Here is a 21,272-nt window from a genome sequence, read left to right as displayed (position 1 = left end):
TATTTATTTATATAATTATTATATTTTTATACAAATAAATATTTTCGTTGACAATTTTTTTTATTTATATTTATTATTATATTTTATATTTAACAAATAAATATTATCATCAACTAAATGAAGAATTTCAATATTTACAAAAGATAATTATGTCAGATTTGTGCGTCCTTTTTATGCTCAGTTTTGAGGGATTAAATTAAGAAAAAAAATTGTCACCCAAAAAATATTTATTTGCTAAATTTGCTGATTAATTACGTTTGCTGTAGTTGAAGCAGGAGACACAACAACAACAACAACAACAACTCTGAGAACAACGGTGTGCTATGTAATTACAAGATAAATTTACAAGCGAGAAATTCCTGGCAGCCAGGAAGAGGATGAGGATGAGGAAGGGGAAGGGGAAGGGGAGGCTGCCCTTTTGACAGTTAATTTATGTGCAAAGTTACAAGTGCCGCGAGGCCTACAAGGCAGCTGCCGTAACGAGCTGCTTTACATACTACACACAAACCTGTGTGTGTGTGTGTGTGTGTGTGTGTGCATAAAGATGTGTGTATGTTTACACGAAAATAGCCAAGTTAAAGGTCAGGCAGCCGTTTTTAATAGGCGTCCTTTTTATCCCCTTCCCGCCTGGGCCCCAAACAGCATGCTACACTTTTCTGCCCTTTTCTGCGACTGTGCATCGAAGCGTAATCGGGAAACTGGGGAAGAAAATATATATATATATATATATACGCTGCGTGTACCCCGCTGTGCGATTTACGAAGGGTCAATCAGCCATGAAGCAAGAGCATTTCGTGTTATTGTTTTATTTGCTGTCTTTATTTATACTTGTTTTTTTTTTTTGCCTCAATAAAAAGCCGAGTGAAAAAAGGGAAGCGAGCAACCGAGTCAGGCCTGCATATGACAAATGATAGCAGCAAATCAAGAATTCATATCGAACAAGACGTAAATAGCTGGACGCGATTTGGCAATCAAATGGCTTGAGAGACAAGTGTTGATATGTCAAATTGCATAAAGTAGGGAAGTTCTTAAAAACTAGGAGACCTCAAAATTGCCTCTCTATGCGATTCTCATCATTTCAAGTACCTAGCAAGTTTGTGTGTTGCCTTTAGAAGGTCATGTTATTATTGGAATATGTTTAATTTATATTTCCTACTTCCTTTTTATGAAATATGCATGAGTTTTCTATATTATATTTTTAATACCACAAAACCTCAATTTAAATTTGTAAATTGGGTTTTTTAGAGCGCTATTGGGGATTATTTTATAAATGTTTTCTGTTATAGTATTTCTTTCCACTTTTTCCCCTTTCTCTAAAGGGGAGTACTTATATTTGTCATATACAAAAAGGGCTTCATTTTGATTCAAATTACTTTGTTGATAACATTTTAACAATATATATTTTTGTATTATTTAAATTTATATACTCACTGTATATAATTTGTCCTTCTTCCGCATATATATGAAATTTCTGGCCATACACAACATTTGCCATCAAATCTCACTCACAACCTTAGTCTCCCGCTCGCCTCTCATTTGTCCAACTCTTGCGTCGCATCATAAATGTAATATCTATTTGTTTACATAACATATTATGCGAGCGCGCAGCAAATGTAATGCAAATTGCGTTTCGCCTCGAAGGCCAATACAATCTCCATAAAGAGTAACCAGAAAGTCGAAAAGTCTGTCGACTGGGCAAAGAAGTCGCAGTTCGCGGCAAGGTCATGTTCGTCGTCTATGGGGCGACAGGTTTTATGACACGCACACGTCAAAAACAGAAAACCGCAAAAGCTTAAGAATCTTTCACCCCCCAAAAACACACCCCTGCAGAGCAATTATTTGTGCGAGTACGCAAAGCATATAAAACTCGCGATTAAGACAATGAGCTAAGAGCATTAAGACACTAAGCTAGATACTAAATCTTAGTTTTGACTAAGACTTAGTAAAAGGGCTGCTTTATATAATGAATGCGGATTACTTTAATATTGTAAGCTGCTTTTGTACGCGTGTTAGTAAGTTTTTTATGAATAGATTGTCTGTCGTAAATTCGATGTTAAATTTTTAGAAATTTGTCATGCACAGATACAGATACAAGGCGCATATATATATTTATTTTATATACGGACAAAAGCAACCCGATAATGGAGCTGTGGTTAATACGAGTGTTGCGTGTGCTTGCCATAACATTAAATGCCTTGGGGCACAAAAAGAAAATAACAACGGTTTTATGGCCGCAATACAGAAAGTGGCGTTGTCAGCAGCAGGACGCGAGCGACAAGTCTAAACCCGAATACATGGCCAGCACGAGCACGACAAATGGCCAAAAAGCAAATAACAAACGCCACGTACTCTCGAAGCCCGAAGGAAAACCCACGAAAAACCGAAAGCAAAGAAAAACAAACGCTGATAAGTAAATGGCTGCGGTCCAGCTCTCAGATTAGCTCCTTTGGCATTTGGTAAAGGTTGCCTTGAGCGCAGCTGCACGTCGTCTTTTTCATATTTGCTTGGCTTTTTATTTAGCTTTGCGCCTCCAAATTAAAACAAATCGCCAGAAAACGTCGGTCAAGCTCAAAGACAAGCTCGGCAATGATAAACATGATCATGATAATAATCATGATGAAGATTGACGTGCGGACCTGTCGCAAATGCAAATTAGATTAGAGCCCAACTGAGGCGAAATGCTCGCAATTTGTATGCACTTTAATTTTATTAAATTTCGCTTAATATCAAAGAAAATAAACAACGAATTATACGACTCCCATTTCGTTGCATAATTAATTGGATTTAGCGCTGTCAACGCCGCCGGCAGATGCTGCAAATCTTAATGCGTTAAACCGACAGCAAAAGCAACCACAACAAAAGCATATGCCATCATAAAAACATCCCACACACACATACACACACATGCACAACTAGCTTTATGCTCTGGTGTAGAGTGAAAACTGTGTATAACTGCCAAGCTCGAGAAGAGAAAGTTCTCAAAATTCAAAGTTAATTGAAATGCAATCATAAAGTTTATGCTCCAAAAGCAAATTCTAATAAAATGTTTGTATAATAGCTCGAAAATAAGTTTTGTGTTCTTTTAAGGCTTTTAAGACTGAAAATTTGTATGAATAATAATATAAATCAAATCAAGTAAGAAGTTCTAGTAGGGAGCTCCTGACTAGCGGATACCATGAACCCTCCTCTTCCAACATCAAATGCATATATATATATATATATATATTATTTTAGAAGCTATATGTCAAGTTTGGTGACTCTAGCTGTAATTATTTACCAAAATTGACCAAAAAACAGGATATCGATATCGATTTATTGCTTGGAAACGGAGCAAGTTATCGATTATCGGAAACAAACTCGATCTGCGCGGGAACTAGAAGCACCTACATCTAAAATTTCAAGTCTCTAGCTCTTATAGCTCTCTAGCTTCAAAGTTCATTGAAATGCATTAATTAGGTCGATGTTTTTGAAAAAGAAACTTGACATGAAATGTTTTGTGTTCTTTTAAGGAAAGTAAGTGCGGATGAAAGGCTTAAAATTGACATGAAGAATAAATACATAATATAATATTATGTTTATGAATATCTTTTGGCATCACATTTTTTATATTATATATATATTAAAACTTCATTATTTCATATATATTATATATTATATTTATATTTAATTGAATATTTCTCCAAGATACTTCGGTTGCACATTGGCAAACCGTCTTCAGAGCACATTTTGACTTGAAGATCCAAAACTTAACGTTATATTTTGGCACTTCCGGAACAGACAAAAACAAGATATGTCCATATACATATAACATATGATATATATAAATATAATTCATATATAACTAGTTGAAACCCTAGTTTGCAGAGCTTTTAACTTTACTTTTTGTAAGCAGATTACAATATGCCCATTGGGTATATTACGTGCCAATCCTCACTGTGGCCGCCTCTGCTCAGCCTCTGGTCCACGTTAAGTGCCACAAAGTCAGCGCCGGCTGAATGTGGTTTTAATGATGCCAGCAGCACAGTGTTATGGGCAAATGGGGCAGAGCCACAATGTCAGCGGGGCGATTATTGTAAATGATGCACAAATGCCGCTTTAAGTAGCCTCATCATCTCCTGACCCGCAGCTGGTTGATCAGCTATGCATTACTTTTGCTGGCAAATGCTTTAGCTGGGAGTTTGGCGAAAAAAAAAAATACTTTATGCATAAAACACATTCTATTAAGTTGACATAAAAAACAAAATGAGGCACAGACAAAGTCGCAGTCGAGTGGGAGCAAGTACTATACCCAGTTGGCGGGCCAAATCTCTGATGACAGCCAAAAGACAGAGACGAAAGCCATGCCAGAGACAGAGAGAGAGAGAGAGGGAGAAATCTCATTAGCTGCGAGCGAAGATGGAAGACCGGAATACTTGGACATGATATGTGTGATCATTTATATGGATGTAAATTATTTAACAATATGAGAAGCGCACACAGAGTGAAATTACGAACGCCAAAGGTCGCTGCGGGGGCGAAGGTCGGCGACAACTGAAAGTCGTTTGCCACTTGCCACAGCAAATAGAAAGAACGAGCGCTTCACATAAATGGAGAGAGTGGAGGGAGTGGGGCGGGCCAAGAGACAAGCTGATATAAGAATTCAGCTGTCAAGTAATTCAGTAATTCAATGCCGTCATCGTCGTCACCGGTCGCACAGTCAACAAGGTGACAAACAGCACAAAACCAGAAAACAACACAGCTAAACAAAAGCCAAAGCCAAAGCCAAAGCAAAGCCAAAAGCAAAACATAAAAGTCGTTAAACAATTTTTTGATACGAGCTACCCTTGAAATAAAACGCAACGCATAAACTATAAAGGCGAATAATGAATACGCTTCCTGCAATTTTATTATATGTAAAACGTCTTTACATTATTTCACTAAAAGCTGAAATAGAAGCAAGTTTCCAATATTTGTTTGCAGTTGATTTAAATTGAATTTTGTCAATTGTTTTTCAATCGGTTTTCAAGAATATTTTAAATAAATCGTTAAATCGTTTATTTTGAGAATAATTTTATTAAAAAAAGTATTTGAAATCGTAAAACACAACGAATAAACTATTATGAGGCGAATAATGAATACGCTTTATATATTAAAGCAATTTTATTATATATTAAAGAATTTAAAAATATTTTTTTTTTTTACTAAAACCTGAAATAGAACCCATGTTCTAATTGGTTTACAGTTGAATTTTGGCAATATTTTTGAGTTGATTTTCAAGGACAATTTGAATAGCGAATTAAATCGTTTATTTTGAGAAATATTTAATTTATTATTATTAAATTTGATTCATAAGCAAAACTACAGCAAGTTTTTTTTTTTGATACAACGCATCTTGAAATCGTTTATACAGGTTGGCAAACCGTATGACAAAGTTACGATACCCTTCCTTTTAAAAACTTGATCTCGCCATGAACTGCGCGAATGAAACGCAAACCGGTAGATATCAGAAATGAGTTTTAATGTCAAGCTAAGAACTTGAACTATATGCAAATGGGCAACCGATAAGCCGCGACAACATACGAGTGCTTCTTGTTCAAGAACTTCTATTGTGGCAAATTTAAAGACGGTATCATTTTACGAGCTATATCCTGGCAGGGGGCTGCAAGTCCTTGTCTATGCTTTTGCCATCAATCAATCAATCGATCGGCACAGCATTTTAGACTATAGTCGGGCGAATGTACACCTGGGGCGTGGCTGACTCACGTTGTTGAATAGTTGAATAAGCGTGAGTAATTGTGTTGGAAGAATTTTGGGCGTGCCAACATGGCGTATGATTAATTTCAGCTTTGCCAGCCTGAACATGGCAAGTAATTTAGTGTCAAACCTAATTGCACCCCAAAGGATAAAGCAGAAGTAACAACAACAACAACAACAACAACAACAACAACAACAACAACAACAACAATTACAAGTCATGTGCACAGATAGCGAGAAAATAGAACGACAACAAAAATTAAACGAAAATGTTTTTCGACATTTTTCGGTATATTGTGCGTTGCCTGTACCCAGAGCTCTCTCTCTCTCTCTCTCTCTATCTCACTCGCTCCCACGCTATAAGGCTGTGCTCTTCTCTCGCATGGGCAAAAAAGTTTTGGCCTCATTTGTTGGTGTTGCGGTCTTTTGGGGCAGCATCGGAAAAACTAATTAATAGCACATTTTATGTTTGCCTGCCTGCCTGCCCGCCGGGCGGCTAGATTAGTACACACTATCACTGCCCCCCGCGCCCCGCAGCCCGCCCCTCTTGCAGTCATTGTGTGACAAATAATGTGGAAATTAAATGATATGCCCGCGGCGATAAGAGGACAGCATTTGTTTTATCATTGTTGTTGTTGTTTTTGTTGTTGTTGCCGTGCAAACGAAGCCACATTACTGCATCAAGTGTTGGCGACCACGCCCACGCCCAACTGACACCGTCGAACGCCCACGTTAGTAACGATAATGCGATTGTAACCGGCAGGGCCAAGCAAATCTTTGCCAATATCTGACCAGGTTAAATCTGATTAGAATCCCGACTGGTTGGGTGCTATAAATAGCATTTTGCTTGGGTATTAGGGCTCTCAAATTGCCGCTGAAAATTTGTAGCCTACTTCTGAGCACGGCAATTAAACTCAAGCACACACACACACACAGTCGCGTACGTAAAACATGCACATGAAAAGAACAGCCAAAGCAGCCGCAACACAAAACGATAGGGGCAACATACATAAAGCTGTATACATGCAAACGGCTGTCTGTGTGTGTGTGTGTGTATACATACATGCGTGTGCAGCATAAAGCGAGAAACAACAAAAAGTACACAAACACACGCAAAACTAGCACGCGACACAACAGGAAGTGGCAAACGGGTGGCTGTTGCAAAATTGTTGGCCAACAGTGCGGAAGGGGAGGGGGGTGAGCTTGAGCCTTGGGTACAATTTCGTAGGACCTAAGGACGACACGACATGGCGACAAAAAATTGTTTTTGCTGTGGCGTGTTTTGCTTGTGTAGCGTTTTTTTTTCTTTTTTTTTTGGCGCTGTTGGTCTTCATTTTGAGTGTGTGAAAATTAACACAGTGGCACGCAAAAGTTTATGTGCATATCTATATTTATAACGCACAGACACGCATACAGCTACAAGCAGAATAATGTAGAGCAGAGCACACTGGTTGCAGTTTGCCGAATTAGATACAAACAGTGTTAAATACACAACAACAAAAAAAAAAACAAATAATAATAATAAATAAATATCGTATTATTTGACAATTGGTTCAACTTTGACAAATATTATGCAATTTTTTTTAGATTATTTTTCAATTAAAGTTTTATTGCTAGAGGAATGTCAACGAATCACGGTGCGCTGCCACAAACGCAATGACAATTCAAAAACACAGCCGACAGAGCTTAGCAACTGAGATGGCGGCGAGCAAGAGAGCGCAAGAGAGCGAGAAGAAGAAGGTTCGCACAATGCGTGGTGCCTTGCGCTCAGCGAGCTTCAAAAGAGCGGCCTTTTGCGTGTGAACGCATCGATGTGTCTGTGCGTGTGTGCGTGCTTGTGATTTGCTGCCGCCGCTGTTGTTGTTGTTGTTCTTGTTGTTTTTATTGCGCATGGTAAAAATAGCAGGCGAAATGGATTAGTTAGGCTAGGAGGCGGCGCGCTGGTGGAGCGTTTGCCTGTTTGGTTTATCGGCAGGCGCATGTCGACTCCATTTTGTGTATGAGTGTTTGTTTGTGGCTTGCTATGCGTATGCGTATTGAGGCGTCGCTTCATTGTGTTGCGCTGTTTACAGTTCTATGCTGTGACATTGTGACCGCAACGTCGGCAGCACGCTGCATCGCTGCCGTTTAGTTGCCTGACAGAGGTCCACTACACGCGCTGCCCGTGCTTTTTCGCCATTCGCTTCTGAATGAATTTTACAGCAAGAATTTCATGTTCGCCCATTGATATTGGCAAGCCGTAGTACGGTAATAAAATAAATATGATGTCAGCCAAAAGTGAAGTTTCGTTGCGAGACCCATCCACCCGCGCACACACACATACACACGCACATATATATGTACATGTGCTTGCTTAATAAAAACGTTATTTAACGGAGAATTGCTGCCACAGCCCGGAAAAAAAACGGAAGGAAGTCAACCGTCGACCATTACTACGCACACACGCCTTCAGGAAGCGCACTGGACAAATTGGGCCACAATGCAAAGGACAGGGGCGACTCGTAAATAAAAGCAATAAAATAAAAAAAGTATATATAAAACTTTCCATTAAATGACGAATATTTTTTGTGTTGAATTTGTAAATGTCGCTGACATTCAAAATAAGAGTAAAGAGCTAAGGAAAATTTTTATTAGTTCGTACTAAGCTCTATATACTAAGCAAAACTGAAACCCTAAACAAGCTGGGACAGCCAACTTTTTTAGACGTAGATTTCACTTCTTGCTTATGGGTAAGCCTAAATATAAACTGCGGCGAAGCCAGACGAGGCGAATTCGCTCTCAGAGCGAGCGATAAAGTTTCATTGCGCTCTCGCTTCGCCTTAAAACCTAACTTACACTAGACTTCAAGTTTTAAGTTCAGCTGAAAGCTTAATCAGCTTTCGCAGCAGAGATACGAGGTGTTATAAGCATATAAAGGGTATATCAAATAGCGAGGCACGATGGTAAAGCAGAATATTATATTAATATATAATTTTCATACTAGCCAACAAATTGAGGAGGCGACAAACTTTTGATTGACTTTTCCAACCAACTTTTCACATAACATATTCAAAGGATATCATGTAATATTTCGCATTCTTTTTTCCTAAGCAACAAATAGCCATTTTTAGAGGTTCGTAGATATTAATGAGAGTCGCTTTTAGCAAAAAAAAACAAAAAATTGCAACTGATGCCAATGTCTGCCATAATAATTGCAATATCTGCAATATCTGGCAAAAAAGCAGTCAGAGACGCGAAAAAAAAGGAAATCAAATGCTAAACATGCCGCAGGCCGTAAAACATTCAACGCAGGACTAAATAAATAACGTGACTAAGCCCCCCCCAGGGGCCGTGGCATAGTAACAGAGTCGGGAACACGAAATGCTCGCCAGTTGACGAGGCTTTTGCGAGTCGCGACTGCAGTTGAAATTCTCAATTAAGAGCAATGCTAATATGCATAAAGAGCGACAAGTCCTTGCTGTGTATAACGGTAGCATGCAGTATAAACAATGCAGTTGAAGTGAGCTCAGAAAGTAGAACAGCACGCCGAACACAAGGGATTAACTGATTAACCCATATTTTGATGCCGGCTCAAGTAATACCCTAAAACAAAGGCTTTAATTACTTTATCACACGCTCCTGTGCCAGGCTCGCTTTTTTATGCATATATGCCTTTTTGTTGTAGAGTAAACGGATCGAAATAATGAAGAATAAAATAAAATTTCTAGAATAATTTAACGAAGACAACTTTTATTTCCGGTTTCTCAAGAGTAAGGAATTTCGATTAATTGCAAAAACGTTTCTACGAGAAATTTGTCTTATTATTTAACTACTTTTAATAATTGTTACTTGTTCTTAGCTATTCTTAATTTGTTTAAAGTGTGACCACATTTGAAATCTATAAAATACGAATCAGAAATTGAATCAGAATCTTCTGATCTCCACCGAGCGAAGACTGCGAAATATGGCATAATAACAATGTTTATTTACAATGAAGGGGCAGGAGAACATAAAATACGGTAATACGCTCAGGTATTTAAATGATTCGCCTGGTGGCGCCTCCCTCTCTCTCTCTCTTTCTCTATCTGATGGCATCGAAGAAGTTCGGCTGCTGAAGAAGTTCATCTGATCTCCGATCTTGGTTGGGAGGAACTCGCGTTTGAAGGATTGCTTTTAACTACACATTTATTTAATTAATTATTATTTATTATTGAGAGTCAATATCAAGGAAGAGACGAGTTGTGTAGGCCTTGCATTCACAGAGTCTATTTTAAGGCGAATTTCTGCGCCAAAGGACTCTTTCTCTCCCTCCCTCTCTCTCTCTCTCTCTCTGTCTCTCCCTTTCTTTCTCTATATCCTTCAGCATTTCGGACTGTTGCTTTGCCTTTGTCTGTTAGCCAGACTTTACTCCCACACCTACATCCAAGTTGGCCACAATTCTTGGCTGGGTCTTCTGGTTTGTGGCCAACTCAGCCCCGCTGCGTGCTCCTTGTGCACTTCCATTTCCCGCTTGGTTCAGTTCTCTAATTAGTCGGTGCTTTTTCGTTGATTGCGCCTGGCAGAAGGGCCAAGTTTTTGCCACACACAATGCCAGATGCAAATGAACCTGCAATTCGAGCAGCTTTCCGTGAGCTTTTCTCGCTTTAATTGGGCTTGGAAAAACAAAACTAGTTTTGGGGACAATTAGCTTAAAGTTGAAAATAAATGCACATGTTGCCTATTGAAAGCCCGAAAAGGCTTACTTGTAAGTTTAATTTTTTATTTTCTTTAGCTTTCCCGCTTTAACAGTTACTTGTGCAAGTGAAAATCAACAAAAATATAACCCTAACGAAAGAAAAGCGCATGGCATATTAATTTAAAAGTATTGTGAAAATTGCTCGGCTCGCCTCGCTGAATCAAGACCTTACCTGGAACCCTATAACCAGCAAAAGAAAAAAAAAAAAACAAATTAAATAAATAATGGCACAAAGAAAAACTGTAGCCCAACTTTAAAGCCAAACCGAAAATGCCTTTCTGGACCCGGTTGCTATTTTAAATGGGCTTCCCGTTAACAGCCCTCGGGCACTCGGTATTATTTTCAGCGCTTCTTGTTGTTGCCACATTAAATACACACACTCACACACAAACACAAACACAAACACACACACATGCATATTGCCAAGCGGCGTGCCCAGGTGGCAGGCACAGGCAGGTGGGTTAAAGGTTCCCTTTGCCAAGCAGGCGAATGAACTCCGTTGGAGTTCCAGCAACAGCAAGAGCACAAAAAAAAAAAACAAAAAACAAAAAGGGTCAAGTGCTATTATTTTCTGTGCATCTCCAATCCGATTCCTTCTTTCATTTAGAACAAGGTACATGCTTAAGAAATGGATATATACATATAAATATATATAGATATAATCTTATGTGCATATAAGAGTCCGGGTACTAAAATTTGAACAAATATGTTCTTAAACTGTTTTTTTCTTCTTGATTTTCAGATAATACGCACTAAGCTTATGACAATTTTACAATGTAACATATTAATCCAAGAAAGAAAGGAAGTTCTTCATTTAATAATAATACAAAATGTAAGTCCGTTCTTCTATCAAAGATTCTACAGTTATTTGACGAATATTATTATTACTAATATTAATCCAATTGATTCTTTCAATTAATTAACAGAAGAAAACACTTCAATATTCTACAAATTCTGTCGAGCAGCCTACAGTTTTTTTATTACAAACTAATTCCCTTTAAAAGTTAATTAAAATACATTTTTGCTGAAACATTTGATAACTTTTTTTTTGTATGCATTTTTTACTATAATGTTTGATTAAAATTTGCTTTGGTCTGCTGCTATTTCAGGCTAGGCAATTAAATAGTTGTGGTTACCTTTCTTCTTTTTAAGCACACACAAAACACACACACGCACACACACGCGCACACACGCACACACATGTATTAGATACTGCACCCTTGGGTCGCAGCAGATGGACCCGTCCTTGGCTGGCGCAGCTCTCAAAATTTGTTTTCAATTAACAAAACTGTTTGCTTTTGGAAATACAACAACAAAAACAACAACAACAACAACAACAACAACAATCGATGAATTTACACCTGCTAGCTGTTTGGCCAGGCCAGGCTCAAATTGAGTTTCGGCCTGGCCAAAAAAAAAAGGGAAAAACAGAAAACTGGCAGCCAAATGGAGCTCGCACCTTTTGCCAGAATTTCGATCAGCTTAACTGAAATACAGCTAACAGTAGCTTAAATTGGATTGCAAATACCTTTGCATCCTTTACTTATCTTCCGTTACAGCCCAGCACATTCTTAAGCAAAACTTTTGCTGGGCAACAGGCGAAAGGTAGCATAGCATTTTACGAATTTTCTCCTTTGATATAAGTTTGAAGACAAAAAAAGAAAAATCATTTTTACAGCTAAAAGTCAAGCTAGATTAGCCAAAGTTTAAGTACAGATATGTAAAGTGCATTGTAAAGTTCCTAAATAAACGAAGATATTGTGAAAAATAAAAAACGTTTTCATGCTATCTTCAAACAGAAAGAACTTCATGTGGCCAGTTTCATGACTCATCAGCTGTGTGCGAAAAAAAGATTGCCAATGTCGCAGAGAAGAAAATAGAAATAGCCAGACAGACAGACAGACAGACAAACAGGAAGAGTTGGGTGTTTAGTGAAATGGCAGAAATCGTTAGCCATGCTCTTGGCCAACAAACTCACAGAGACTACGTCAGCGGGCAGAAGGCCAGAGGCAATTGTAATAAAAATGGCAACAACAGAAAAATAAATAAAGAAAGCTAGCCAAACAGCACTAAGCTAAATACATACATAAATTGATTTCATGACTCGATGCCCGTCGCCTCAAATAGGGGCAGGTGCTGTGCTCGGGTAGAGCTCGAAGAGTTGTTCTTGTGCTGGGCTGCGGGCACCTTCGAGTGGACTCCGTGTTGCGTCAAAAAATTCAAGTGTGAAGGCCCAAAACAAAAATCAACTGTTTGTGCGAAATCAGCGAATGGGAGTATGCGCACTCCAGATACCCTTTCAAGTGTTGGAAAATTATATAGTATAGATAAGCTTTACATATGACAAGTCGTATCATATATACATATACATAACTAGCGGGTATTGCCCGGCCTTGCACGTGAAACGTTTTGTGCTTAAAACTTTAGATATTACCTTTCCACTGAGTACACGCTCGTGGAAATTCGATAATTGATAAAGATCCAAGTTTTGGAATCAAAGGTTTCCGTCCATTTAAGTTTTGCGCTGAGAATCTTGCAGCTGAAGAATGATTCAAATCTCACAAAGATCTTTGAAAAGGTTTTTGCAGCAAAAAAGGTTTCATACAAACGATTTTCGCTACTTTTCCGCACTTGCGGGTGGAAATGCCCGAAATTCCGTCTTACTCTTAATGTGAAAATAAATGCAGTGAAAATTTCAGCTTCTTAGTTTTTACAGTTTGGGTTGTCCGTCAGGAATAACAGTTTTCTATGCAGGGCTGACTTATTTCCATTTTTTATAGACTTTTACAACACTTAACGCACTTAGCTAGTGTTGAAAAAGCGTTTACAAAGACAACGCAACTAGTAATTAAATAAAAAGCATCTTAGCTAAGTTAATAAACAACTCTGCAAGACTTTTTGCTAGAGTATAAAAACCAGATTTTATGCATAGAAAAAAAAAAGCCAAAAAGTGAATAGTGAGCAACAAGGCAGAACATTGAAGAAGAAAAAACAAATACAAATACATATAAACACAGGCAAAAGAAGACGCAGAGAGCGAGAAAGAGTCTCCCAGTTAAGAGCTTGACGAAGAGTTAGACTCGAACAGCTTAACGCACATTTAAAGCAGAAATATTCAAGAAAATGTATATATGAGAAATGCCAACATTTTGCTTCCTCTTTTCGACAATTTGTGCTCTCACAATCAGCCGAAATAAAATAATAAAAAAAAGGCCCCCGACTAAGTGCAGCAAATGCTTATCAATTTTTGTTGGCTATCGCATGATTCATTCATTCATTGGGAATGTTAGCTTTTTTTTTATGTGAATAAGCTTTTAATAACTAATTAACACAAAATGTAAATAGTTTTCTTTGCATTTATCGCTGGATGTGTCAGTTTTTGATGAACTGATGACTCAACCCTACAAACTATTCGAAGCACTCACCAAATGTGTGCGGAGTTCGAGTGTCCGAGTCACATTGGGGTCAGTTTATTTAGTTCATTTATTTGGTTTATGCTGGCGCCGACAGGAAGTTGGCACGAAGTTTTTAGATTAATGAAACGTACATAAAAACGAATCCATAACAAAAAAACAGATATTTCACAGAGGGAGCTGTGAAAGATGATGATGACTGTCGAAAAGTTTTGCAAGATCTATAAATATTAAATGAACGTCAGTTGATACTCGCAACTCTTGAGCAACAAAATGACTCGATAATATGAGATCATCTCGTCAAATTCTAACAGCAAATATATAAAAGTAATATACGTCGAAAGATAAATGGAGAACAAACTGTGCTAACTGTTGCGAGTGTGGGTTGAGCGTACAATGCATGACAAATCGACACTTGTTGAGAATATTTAACAAACAAAAAACCTTTTTTCTTTCTTTTTTTTTATGTTTTATAAGACAACAAGAAGCTGACTCAAAGCTGCTTTCATTTCCAGGGTATATGTATAATAATGTGCAACTTTTCTTTTGAAATGCATTTATTTTTGATTTTATTCCAAACGAGAAGGCAAGGTCGAAGATTTAATACCCTTAAAGATATTTGTCTTACGGTTTTGCAGATGTGTGAGAAAAGTGAAGCTCGTTTCATAAAAATATGCTGGAGAACAGAAAATGCTGACACACAAGAAGTTAATTTACGACCGATTGTTCCTATGGCAGCTATATGATATAGTCGTCCGATATTGATAAGATTTTGCATATATATAAGACGCATAGTAAAAGTAACAAATGCCAAGTTTGGTTAAGTTATCTTGACAAACAAAAAAGTTTGCCATACAAGAAGTTAATTTACGACCGATCGTTCCTATGGCAGCTATATGACATAGTCGTCCGATATTGATAAGATTTTGCATATATATGAGACGCATTGTAAAAGTAATAAATGCCAAGGTTGGTTAAGTTATCTTGACAAACAAAAAAGTTTGCCATACAACATACTTTCCGACCGATCTTTCCCATGTCAGCTATATGATATACTAATCCGATCCAGCCGATTACGACATACATATGTACGTGCGTGCAACGGAGAGACTACTTCGCATAGAAAGAGAGAGAGACAGATGGATCGACTCGGCTATTGATGCTGATCAAGAATACATATACTTTATGGGATCGGAGTTGTATCCGAGACACAAGTATAAACAATTATAGCCATAGAGAAAGTCTCAACGAAATTTCTTTCCATATATGTGTAATCCAGTTCGTAACTTTTCCCAGATTATAAATATACGAAATATATCTATTTAATTGCATTAGATCTAATGATTTTCTATTAAATATTGTTTCTAGTTTTAGTTTGTTTGTATAGATAGTAGCTATCTTGTCCATACAAATTTATTGTTTTCAACTTTATCGCAATTACTTAATTAAAGACTCGCCCAATCTACAGTTCGTCTAGAAATATATAGATAGGAATGAATATGACTTTATGTACGCCCAATATGTTTTCAAATTTATATATAAACACAATAATTTAAATTACATTCATTTGAATAGTTTGCCAGTTAAGCATTTTCCCATCAAATTGAATTGACTTACAATCTAATCATTGGCGCATTAACTCTCACGAACCCAATTAACACTTGCGCTCCATACTATATGATAGACATTCAAGTAGAACATTTAATAGATAATAATGGCATTAGCAATGCGCATTAGACACAAACTAGGCGCGCTCTAATAAAACATAGACACAGAGCGGCATTATGCATGGTGCTCGGCAATACCCTAGATACGGGTCATATGGGGCTTGATGAGGCTCTGCTGAACATTATATAGAGAGAAGAAAAACAAACAATTACTCACCTCTGTTGGAAAAATGACGCTTGGTAGCTGCAGGTGGAGTGTAGACGTTGGAGACGTTGGCACTGAGGCTAAACACTGGGTTTATACGTCGATTTTATATATTATTTATATTATATATACTTTTTTGTACGCGTTTTGGTTTATTTTGTATTATTTTTGCTGGTTTTTTGTTGCTGCTGTTGGTTGTTGTTGGTTGTTGGGCTTGAGAAAACACATTGAATGCGACTTGATGCACGAATTTGTTGCGTTTTGTGTTTTTGTTCATTTGTTGTTGTTGTTTGTAAAGGTGTTGCTTGTTGTGGTTGTTATTGTTGTTGCATAAACTCTCGTTTCAGTTTTGTTTAAGAAAAGCTAAACGTGCCTTAGAAATGAAGTTGGCGCTGCTCGTTGTTGTTTTTCTCTTGGAATTTCTGTTTGTTTTTTTTTTTTTTAGTTACAAATAAATGTTGCTACAAATATGTCTTGCTACTTGCTTGCTTTGATTCTATTGTGCATGAGTTTCAAGTATTTTATACAAAAAAATAATAAAATTTTAATAATTTTTAGCATGCAGTTGGGGGGTTAGTTTAAACAAAGATCCGTTTGTTGTTGTTGTTGTTGTTAGTCATGTGTTTGGAGTGTTGCAGAAATAAAAGCGAAAAAAAAGAAGAGAAATAAACAAATAAATGGGTTAATATTGCAGGTGTTTAGGTGTATGAAAGGCGTGTGTGAAGGTGTGTGTGTGAGCAGGGCAGAGAACTAAATCAAATTGATTGAGAAATTTTGAGAGCACAAATAAACAATTTGAGTTGCCATTAAATTGGTTTCGCAATGCGGCTAAAGTTTTTTTTTTTTTTTTTGTTGAAAAATACAACGGAAAAAGGAAAAGCAAAAAACAGAAAACAGAAAACAAACCCGTTTTTAATGGAGATAAATGTTGAACATTTATTTGCGCAACAAACTAAATAATCAACTTGAAATGAATAGTTAAACATTTAATTGGAGTCCGGCAATATTGCAGTACGTGTCTGTCGCAGATTATTTCTATTCAAATATGCTTCCTCAACTGATAGATATAAATATATATAGATATTGATATATATATATATATATTCATAAAGTACATACGATCTCTATGTGCATTCGATACATATGAACACGATTGGGTTAATAGCATTTCGTAAATAGTCACTATAGTTATTAATTATATATATATAGTAATATATATGTACATATATAGGTAATTGTTTAATAAATATATATATTCAAGAAGTTATACACAGAGATTTTTGTTGACTGCAAAAAAAGCAATTGAGATTTAGTTTCAAATTTTTGCAAAGCAAATAATTGAAAAACAAAATTAAATGCATATTTGAAGAAACAGAAAATTTAAATTGTGAATAGAACATTATAATTAAATATTAGAAATTAGGTTTGTTTTTTTTTTTTTTTTGTGTGTCTTGCAATATTGAATTTGCTTTGCATTTTTAACAATAATTTCTTTACTATATATATATATATTTTTAATTGCAATTTTGATCATATATTCGCATGTCTATATGTTTTTTTGTTTTGTTTTTAGACTCTATTAATTGCTTCTCGTTTGGTTTGTTCGGTTCTGTGTTTAAATCGGGCACTAATATATACATATACATATACATATTATATATATATATATATATATTACTATGTGTGTGTGTGTGTGTGTGTGTGTTGAGCATTGGGATATGCATATCCTGCGCCCAATAACAACAAATATGCGCACTTTTGCCGCTAGACTCAAGACTTTTCTAAACTAATACAAATTAGCTATATATAATGCATTGTTTATCTCTTGTTATTTATAGAGCCTAAATTATCAAGTGTGTGTGTGTGTGTGTGTGTGTGTGTGTGTAGCTCACTGGCAAGGGTCGCTTAAACTTTGTATTGAATCATTTCTGGGTGGGTTGCACAACATCCTAAACAGACATCGAGTGTGTGTGTGTGTCTAAGTGTGTGTGTGTGTGTGTGTGTTTAAGTAATTGCATTTACATGAAATAACTGCTAACATAGGCAGCCGCTAAGATACCCAACACGGTCAAACAGATGAGTATCATGATCTTCTTTCGTCGCGCTTTGCTTTGATATTTGAGCGCCTTTTTGGTATCCTGAGTTGCGGTCTGGACATAGTCCATGGCGTGCTCCACATGATACTCGATGCGATCGATCATCTCGCCTTGGGACTCGACCAGCATGGCCATGTCCATGAACATGTCGTGCAGCTCCTTAATGGACGTCTCCAGTTTCATGATGTCCGCATGCCGTGCCTCAATGTCGGCCAGAGTTTGTTTGGCCTGCTGCGTTTCCATAATGATGCCCTGGGTGAAGACAGCGGAGTTGCCCTGCTCGAGCATATCCTCGAGCTCCTCGTTGGTGGTTGCACGACCTGTGATCTCCAGCTGACGCTGTATTCTGCCCTTGCAGCGCTCTCGATAATCGGTCTGGGTGCGATTGTATTCGGTCATGACCTCGACAAATTTACGCGACAATGTTGAATGTTGCGTTTTGCGTATACGTAAATCGGCCGATGATTTATTCTGTTGCTCCTCCTGTTCAATGTTCTGTTCGATGCCCTTGAGTTTGCCGCGTACACGATTTGCGTTCTTCTTGATATCGGCCATTAGATCCTCCAGTTCCTGTTTGGTTTTCTCATCGGATTGTGGTGCCGACAATATGGCCGAATGTTTCTTTTTCACCTCCTCAACATTGTCCTGAACCTTGTCAATCATGCCGCGTATCTCCTCCACCTGGGCAAAAAAATCATCCATATACGAATCATGGCCATCCACATTGACGGCCACATCCTCCGACTCCTCATCGTCCGACTGGGCGGCATGCAAGGCGGCCAATCTGTCTTTCGTCATGCTGTCAACTAGTTGATATTTGCCGTTACTTTTATTTCTATTATTCTTTGCGCTTTGTTGTACTCTTTAATTCGTTGATAATTAGTTTTTGTAATTATTTTTAATAATGGCAAATTGATTATTCTGAATGCAGTTGCAGTTGCATTTACAGTTTCGTGCGAGCTTTTTACGTAAGCTCTGGCTTAGCGTTTGTTGTTGTTGTTCCGTTTAACAGTTAACTGTTAACTTTTGCAGCGTTTGTTGCTTAACTTGTTTGCACGCTTTTTGTTATTGCTTTTTTTTTTTGTATATTTTCTGCTGCTTACACTCGCGACTATTGATTTTTCGTTGGTTTTTGTGACCGCTAAATGGTTTTTTTTCGCATGCCCTAAATAAATACGACTTCAGCTAAACACTTGGCCTTAGTTTTTGTTTGTTGCTGCTGCTGCTTCTTCTTGTTTTACACGCAACTCACTTTGCCTACACACATACATACATACATACATGCATGCATATATATAAATATATTCTTAAATATGTACAAGAATTCTAGCTCGCTTTTCCTTTTAGCCTTTTTTTCGATAACGGCGCGCGTGCTTTGCGCTCAAGAGCGAAGAGCGCGCAAAGAGAGCGACGCAGCGAGCACCTCAATGCCAGGCAGCTAAGTCAAGCAACAATAAAAGCGTTAAATTATGACTCACGGCGATTGCTTAAAAAACAGCAACAAGAAATTGCTTATATATATATATATATATTTTTTTTTTTGCTGCTGTCTGTGCACAGATAATTTTTAACAATGCGTAGGATTTATGCCCGAACAGCTTTTTAGCACACACTTTTTTTGCTTGTTGTTTTATTTATTTATATTTGTTGCTTATTTTTTTTTTTTTTGCTTTTCTCTTTACTTTTGGGCTGTCGATCGCCGTTGCATTTGCGCACGCATTCGCATTCACATTCACATTCACATTCACTCAAAGCGCGCGGGTGGGCGGGGCGGGCAGCGTGTGCGTCGTATTCGTTTTCGTTTTCGGCATCGGTTTCGGTTTTTGGTTTTTGGTTTTGGTTTCGCCTCGATCGATCGCGCTGCAGTTAACCTATTCGCTTTTAGCTATATTCTCACGAATCCGCAATTGCAGTGCGTTTGCAGCTGCTTACCTCTCATTTGCACACATTTAGAGACAATGCGTGCTTGTTTTAAACGAATTTCGGTTGAGGTTGACTTCGTACGCGAAACACGTACGAAAATGGGCAAAAAAAAAATCGATTTCTGCGCAGGGCTCCAACGGCGGCGGCTCTCTTCTTCGACCGCTTAGGGTACTGTGACGTGATGGTTGCTTCTGGCAACGAAAACACGCGCTAGCGGCAAACGGAAGGGGGGGGGAGGCAGGGCTGTACGGTGGGCGTTTTTTCTCTGCGTTCCGTTTTGTTTTATTTTGCGTGCGAGCGTGTCTATGTGCCGTTTGATTGTATTTGTGTATGTGCTTGTGTTTGTATGTGTGAGTGATTTAGTCGGCGGGCACTTCACACATTCGCTTTGGTTTTCTCGCCGCTAGTGGTGTGGGTGGCAAGCATCCATTTACTCTCTCTGTCTCTCTTTCTCTTTGCGTTTTTCGTTTTCTCCCTGCTGACTTTTGTTACTTTGTTGTAGTATGTCGTTGTCGCCTTTTGTTTTACGCGCACGTTGCTAAAAAGCACACTCGACGCGTTGCTGGCTCTCGTCAATCTGAAACACGCGTCGCCTTCCGGTGCAAGCAAGACCGATGCGACGGCGACGGTTCGCTCTGCTGTTTTTTAATGTGGATTATGTGCTGAGTGCGATTGCGCTGAGTCTCACAATTGGGAGTAATTCGCTCGCTTTACTATTGCGTTTGGCTGTCGTATTCGGCGTTTGTTGATAGCTGCTCTCTTGCTCTATCTATTTACTGGCATGGGACACACAAAACGCAGATGCGGCAAAGTTTTCATTGCTATCATGCTATTTAGTGAAGTTTATATTCAGACATTCACTTTTCTTTCAAATTGTAATTGTTTTAACGCCAACATTGATTGCACAGTTATGAGACTGTTGCAAAATATAAAAGTTTATGGTAATTTGTTTCGTTTTCTTTTGCCACTGGTTTTTGTTTTCACTTTTGTTGCGACACGACGCCTAAAAAATACCAACAGTGTTAGCAGAAATGCACCAAATAATACCGAAAGCACTGACGTTACGTCAGCACTGAAATGCCGCTACAATACAACAACAACAACCATCAGCAGCGACCAGCATTCGGTTTGTTTGTGGAACTTAATTTCTGCACGGTTCACTTCGCACGCTCATTCGTGGATGAACGGCGAGAGCAGTTTTATGAATGGAAAGCCGGCACTTGCAATTAATGCGGTTAAAAACTGCAGCTGAAAGAGAGCTATAACATTTGGCAAACAATGAAGCACGTTTTTGTATATTGCAGAACCAAACAGACGGCCATACAAATGTAAACAAACGCCAACGCATGTAAATAAATAAATATAAAAAAAAACAGTTCTATATCGATAGCTCATCGATAAATGTGCACATTGCGATGTTTCGCAGCACTGACACGCGCGCCAAATTCGCTCGTCGTTTAAATATTGCTTTCAGGCATTCAGTTGAATGGCGTTTTTGTTGTAAGTTAATTCAAGTTGCGC

At 38.0% G+C, this 21,272-nt stretch overlaps 2 protein-coding genes across 4 annotated transcripts in view; both read right to left on the bottom strand.

Moving 5' to 3' along the window:
* LOC115763971 (syntaxin-1A) overlaps positions 1–21,073 on the bottom strand; it is a 41,932-nt gene extending 20,859 nt beyond the window's left edge. Inside the window, exons 1-3 of one of the 3 annotated variants that reach the window (XM_030706774.1) lie at positions 17,755–21,073; positions 15,745–16,228; positions 15,589–15,666 (exon numbers count right to left, since the gene is read on the bottom strand). In XM_030706774.1, the coding sequence (XP_030562634.1) occupies positions 16,210–16,228; positions 17,755–18,626 (891 nt within the window). In that variant the 5' untranslated portion in view covers positions 18,627–21,073 and the 3' untranslated portion in view covers positions 15,589–15,666; positions 15,745–16,209. Of the gene's footprint in view, positions 1–15,588; positions 15,688–15,744; positions 16,229–17,754 lie in introns of those variants that run through there. The other 2 variants (XM_030706773.1, XM_030706772.1) reach the window with 2 other exon arrangements.
* The window catches only part of LOC115764205 (eukaryotic translation initiation factor 4E type 2), a gene marked incomplete at its 5' end in the record, with an annotated part of 49,968 nt that overhangs the window by 26,317 nt on the left and 2,379 nt on the right, over positions 1–21,272 (bottom strand). The window lies entirely within an intron of this gene.

This window comes from Drosophila novamexicana, unplaced genomic scaffold (genome assembly GCF_003285875.2).
Source record: "Drosophila novamexicana strain 15010-1031.04,08,12 unplaced genomic scaffold, DnovRS2.1 tig00000817-arrow-arrow-pilon, whole genome shotgun sequence".
Classification (NCBI taxonomy): Eukaryota; Metazoa; Arthropoda; class Insecta; order Diptera; family Drosophilidae; genus Drosophila; species Drosophila novamexicana.
The sequence above is the reverse complement of the archived record's forward strand: the minus strand, read 5'-3'. Positions and strand labels throughout refer to the sequence as shown.